Here is a 5,794-nt window from a genome sequence, read left to right as displayed (position 1 = left end):
TCTCTCTCTGTCTCTCTCTGTCTCTCTCTGTCTCTCTGTCTCTCTCTCTGTCTCTCTGTCTCTCTCTCTCTGTCTCTCTCTCTGTCTATCTCTGTCTCTGTCTCTGTCTCTCTCTCTGTCTCTGTCTCTGTCTCTCTCTCTCTCTCTCTCTCTCTCGTTCCTATCAACGAGCCTGCTGTTTCTAGGAATGCTCCTTCCAGATTACCCAAGATTCAGTCCATAGCTTTCTCCCTAGAGGCTTCCCTTCTTACCCTAGCCAAGAGGGTCTTGCTCTTCACCCTATGAGTCTCCAGCTTATGATCCTGCCTAATTTCCTTCTCAACGCCTTTATCGCTCTCTGAAATGATGTTCTGTGTTGCTTAGTTTTTAATGATCCTTTTTCTCTTACTTAAATATAACTTTTGAGAGGGAGACCCTAAAACAGCCCCTAGTGTTGGCAGCAAGAAGGGACCCTGTGCTTGTGGTATGTTTCAGAGTGGCTGAGACTTGCCCTGTGGCTGGCTGGTCCAACAACTCGCTAGCAGAGCCCTTGAGGCTCCCACTTCCTCCTAAAGTCTCACTTTTGCTAATCCAGACATTTGGTTTCAACATCAAGACTTCCTACTACCTGTATCTTTGATTCCAAATCAAAGAGATCTATAGAAAGTTCACGATTACTCTCCAGTCTTAAAATTCTTGCCTTTGACACTGGCACTGAGGTTACATTGGCCTTCCGCTGCCCAAAGCCTCATTTCTGAAAACAAATATCCATGGGGATGGGTTGAGAAGAAAATTATGAGGGAGCATTCAATGAGAGGGAAATCATTTGGGTTACTCAGAAACATAATTCAAAAATGAATCTTATGAAACTAATATCCTCCCAACTGCCCTAAGGAGATATTTATTTGGATGTTTATTTATTTGATTTGATAATATCATAAGTGATCTTTAGTTATTCAAAATAGATAGATAGATAGACAGGCAGACAGACAGACAGATAGATTGCTACTGAAGCTATAGCCACAAGCTGGTGGCCTGGCATAACAGGAACTGAGTGAAGAATCTATTTTAGCAGGGCCTTTAAAATTTCCTGTTCCTGGGGTGGGTGGGTGGGGGACTGGGGGGGGAGTGTATTGGGGACTTTTTGGATAGCATTGGAAATGTAATTGAGGAAAATACCTAATAAAAAAAAAAGGAAAAAAATTTCCTGTCCTTAAATCTAAGCCACCAACACACTAATTTCAAAGAGGGAAAATAAACTAGAAGCAAAACAAAGAATGAATGAAACCTTGAGCAAGAGAACATGGCAGAAATAATCCCTGTGTGGCCAGGTTACTCCCTTGTGCAATTTTTTAAAAAATTAAATTGTCCTTGAACACAGAAACAAGTAAGTTCCTATAAATTCATCAACTTAAATCAAGTACAAACCAAGATGCAGTCAGTACTGTTCAAAAGCCTCCACGTTCTATTTGCTAACACTAAGTAAAGACGGTGTCTCTACAGTATAATATGAAGATGATTCTCTCTTTGTTGTTCAGAGTGGCCTACCCATTCTTTGAAGGTGTTAGCTCGCACTACATTCTTTTCTTTTTTATTAGATATTTTCTTTATTTACATTTCAAATGCTATCCCGAAAGTTTCCTATACGCTCCCCCCTCGCACTACATTCTTAAGCCAGGTGGTCAGAGAATAGGTAGGTACCAAGAGAAGATGATCATTACAGCAGAAATCTCAAAGTCAAATGTGTGAGTGAATAAACCTATCTCCAGTTGTTCCTATACCCTTTTGGGTATTTTATTCCAAAATGACTTACAGTAGCTAAAAAGTTGCAATATCTGAACAAAGACTCTCTGATCAAAGTCACCTTCCCCAGCCTCCCCTGTGAACAAGTTGTACTGTGAACCTAAGCACAGTTATCAAAACTAAGAACTTAGATTGTTACAATGTTACTGCTCTATTGGCCCTGTTCTAGTTTCACCTGTTTTGTTTGGTTTGGTTTGTTTGGGGGGGGGGGNGCTTTTGTTTGGATTTGGGGGGAGGGGCTGTGTGTGCTTGTTTGTTTGTTGCTAATAGTTTCTTTTCTGACCAGGAGCCAGTGCAGGCTCCCATACTCCCATAACACCTCTCATGGCTCTCATATCTTCTAACCCTTCTAACTTCGTGAAGCTCTTCCGATGACTTGATTTTGGTAAATTCAACTGAGAAAATCTTAGCCTGAAATCTGCCTCCTGACCAGACACCAAGGAAGAGGCAGCCTCTTACAAGGTCCTGGTTCCTTTGACCATAAACTCAAACCCTCCAGGAAAAGCTCCTAGGAACTCCTCCCCTTTTTTGAGGACCTAGGGGTGAGACTGAAGCTAGAGAGAGGGAGAGAGAGAGACAGAGAGACAGAGAGAGAGAGAGGGAGAGAGGGGAGAGAGACAGAGATGCGATGCTTCCCCTACAATATGGACTCTCTCTCTGGGACCGAAAGCCCAAGTAAACTCTTCCTTCCATTAGCCCTTTTTGGTCCTGATATTTACCACAGCAACAAAGGTAACTGATATACCATATTTCTGATAAAAACACTTTACGTTCAAATGTTCTGGAAAAGTAGAGTAAACAGGATTGCTTTCGCCCTGCTTTTATTCCACACCTGGTGTCTTAGGCCCCTGGGTATCTATCTGTGCCATCAGGAAGGTGCCTACAATGCACGTTCTGGGTTTTAATCCAGTTTTTCAGCGCAGCATAGCAAGAAAAGCATAAAACTTTCAGAAGACAGTTGTGCCTCATTTGCATCTTTCGTCACCTGAGCAACCCAACTGTATAACTTGAACCGTCCTTATTATCTACCTAAGATCACCTCAGTTGAAATGCTTTTTTTAAAACACAAATTCTAATGGTAATAGATGCTGGCTTTTCTGTTTCTATCCTTCTCAATAAAATCTTTCTTCCAAGCCAGCTCAAATATCAAATATGGCAGAAATTGTCCTTTATATAGGTAGAGGCTTAGCCTAAAAAATAATTTCACAATTATTACGATTATTTATTAAACAAATATCCTATGGGTATGAATGTTTTGCAAGATGTCTTAGTTAGGGTTTCTTTTGCCCTGAAGAGACACCAGGACCATGGCAACTCTTTTTTCTTTTTCTTTTTTTTTCCCCCCCAGGGGAAAGCTCGAACTCAGTCCCCCATTACCACAAATTATGCAGTAGAGTTTCCTGCGTCTGGGGAAATCAGGGGTGCAATGAATAAGCCTCGCCCTGGGAAAACCACCTTCACGATCATGGTATTCTCCCCACCCCCCCNCCCCCCGACCCCATCCCCCGACCCCACCCCCCCACCCCCGCCATGGCAACTCTTTTAAAGGGAAATATTTAGTTGGGCCTGGCTTTAGAAGTAATTCATTCTCATCGAGGCAGGCAGCCTGCAGGCAGACATGGTGTTGGAGAAGGAGCTGAAAGTTTCACATCTGGATCAGCAGGCAACAGGAGACTATGAGCCACAGTGGGCGTGGCTTGAGCACAGACAGCCTCAAAGCCTGCTACCACAGCGACACACTTTCAGCAAGGCCACACCTATTCCAACAACTCTCTGCCAGCCAAGCTTCAAACCCATGAGTCTGGTGGGGTGGGGCATTCCTATTCAAACCACCACACCAGGTATATTGCACTTTGGTGAATTCCCTTATTCTTCCAAGAATATATTTGGAGGCAGGGTCTGTGATTTACCTTGAATGGGTTCGTTAAAAATATGCAAATGACGCCAAATATATATATATATTATATATATATATGCAAATGACAATCACATGCTTATATATGACCCAGCCATCTTAATTCACAGAGAATAGAGACTACATTAGGATAAAATATAATATCAAATATAAAATTATCAGGGAATGAAACTAGGTTTGTTTGGGTTTTGTTGTTGTTGTTGTTTTTGTTTTTTGTTTTTCGAGACAGAGTTTCTCTGTGTAGCCCTGGCTGTCCTGGAACNTTGCTTTGCTTTGCTTTGCTTTGCTTTGCTTTGCTTTGCTTTGCTTTGCTTTGCTTTGCTTTGCTTTGCTTTGCTTTGCTTTGCTTTGCTTTGCACAAGAGTGTGCATGCACTTTGTACCCGAATCTGCAAAGCATGTGGCCTGCCCTGGTGAGTGAACGTTCTTTTCTCATCTCGCCTTCTCAACAAGTCCACCTAGAAGCACAGATGTGGCAATGCCTTGCTGGTAACCCCGTGGCTTCTTGCGACATCGACATCCTCGTAGGTGGCCTTTCACCAACAGTTGCAAGTGGTCCCCCAGAGATTTGGAAGTGAATATTAGAATCATCCATTTTCCAAATAAGCAAATGGTCACAGTGGGATAAAACAAAAGCCAAGGACACACAGCTGCCAAATGGAGGAGTGAAGACATCCCACAACAGAAAATCAAGTTGGGCGGAGGAGCTTGCCTTAGTAAGAGAAACTAAAAGTGTTCCCCCCGCAGTCACATTGCTTGAAAGCCCTTGGGACATTTGTAATGCTGGAAACTCACAAGAAATCAGGACTGAGGCTGCCTTTCTTAGATTCCATCCAGCCATTCTAGAAGCATCCAGTGCTGTCTCTCCGGGTTGCATGACCTTGACAGTGTTTTGTTTTGCTTGGTTTTTTTTAACTTTTTGAGGGTTTTGTACAAGTATATATTTTATGCTTAGCATAATTCCTCTCCTAGTACACCCCACTATCTTTTCTGTCCCCCATGAGGCCCCTTTGCCCTATAGACAGTTTCTTCTACTTCTACATCACACGTATATACATGATTTACACACACACACACACACACACAGGGGCAAGGGTTGGGAGGAAGGGTTCGAGGATCCCTGAAGAAGACTCCAGGCAGGTCCAGAACTTGCCTACTTCTGTGTGACACCTGTAAGTCCCCCAATGCCAAGTATGGTGTAGGAGTAATAAGTACGCTTGCTGTTTGGGAACTCTAAGCAGTCTACAGGCCTTGAGAGGCCCAGGGCTAATCCTGCCACCTCTAAATTAGAAAGACACTGCTCTAAATCGAAAATTAAGTTCAGTGAAGCAATCCCTTTGTTCCCTGGGGATAGGGCGGAGGAGGAACCGCAGGAGAGGCTACTCTGTGGAATTTAGCCAATTTTAGTGGTCAGAGAGGCCGAGTGGCACCACCTCAAGGCCTGCCATTTCTGACCACTGCCCCTGTGGGAACTGAGCTGCTCCAATCCCACCCTGGACACTGTGCAAACAGAAGATGCCCGCGCCCCTCCCAGGCAGCAGCTGCGGGAACTCTACCTCTGGCGGTGAGGAGTTGCAGGGGCATTCTGGACTCCTGGAGCCCAAGGAGCTGCTGTGGCTCATGCTGGCTGGGTCGGGAGATGCTGCTGGGACCCAAGATGCAGGAGCACTGTGAGCTCACAGATCTCAGGGCATGGGTGCGTCTCCTGGAGCAACAAGTAAACAGAACTGGAGGCGGTGCCTATTGCCTGCACTAGCCAGTGGCCAAAGCCTCCTCTGAGACCTGCAGGCCACAAGGCAATTATCCCTTAGAGGCAAGTCCTCCTAGCTACCAAGGACTCTTAGGGAGAAAGATCGCTCTTAAGGGGGAAGGGAACACACTACCACTGTGAATGCAAACAGCAGGTTTTAGACGGTGCTGGAGACGGAATCCAGGGCCTCAGGTATGTTAGGCAAGCACTCAAACAACGGTCCATCCAATCTTAGCTTTTTGGTTTTTTGCTTTTTGCTTTGCTTTGCTTTGCTTTGCTTTGCTTTGCTTTGCTTTGCTTTTTGCTTTGCTTTGCTTTGCTTTGCTTTGCTTTGCTTTGCTTTGCTTT

At 44.4% G+C, this 5,794-nt stretch overlaps 1 protein-coding gene and 1 pseudogene across 1 annotated transcript in view; both read right to left on the bottom strand.

The window, feature by feature from the left end:
- Ccdc170 (coiled-coil domain containing 170) overlaps positions 1 to 5,318 on the bottom strand; it is a 79,156-nt gene extending 73,838 nt beyond the window's left edge. Inside the window, exon 1 of the mRNA XM_029482616.1 lies at positions 5,253 to 5,318. Within this exon, the coding sequence (XP_029338476.1) occupies positions 5,253 to 5,318 (66 nt within the window). The remainder of the gene's footprint in view (positions 1 to 5,252) is intronic.
- Positions 3,128 to 3,264, bottom strand: LOC115032264 (annotated as a pseudogene).
- Positions 5,319 to 5,794: the final 476 nt, after the last annotated feature.

The sequence above is a fragment of the Mus caroli genome, chromosome 10, assembly GCF_900094665.2.
Source record: "Mus caroli chromosome 10, CAROLI_EIJ_v1.1, whole genome shotgun sequence".
NCBI classification, from domain to species: domain Eukaryota; kingdom Metazoa; phylum Chordata; class Mammalia; order Rodentia; family Muridae; genus Mus; species Mus caroli.
Note: the sequence above shows the minus strand (reverse complement) of the source record. Positions and strands in the feature narration are given on the sequence as shown.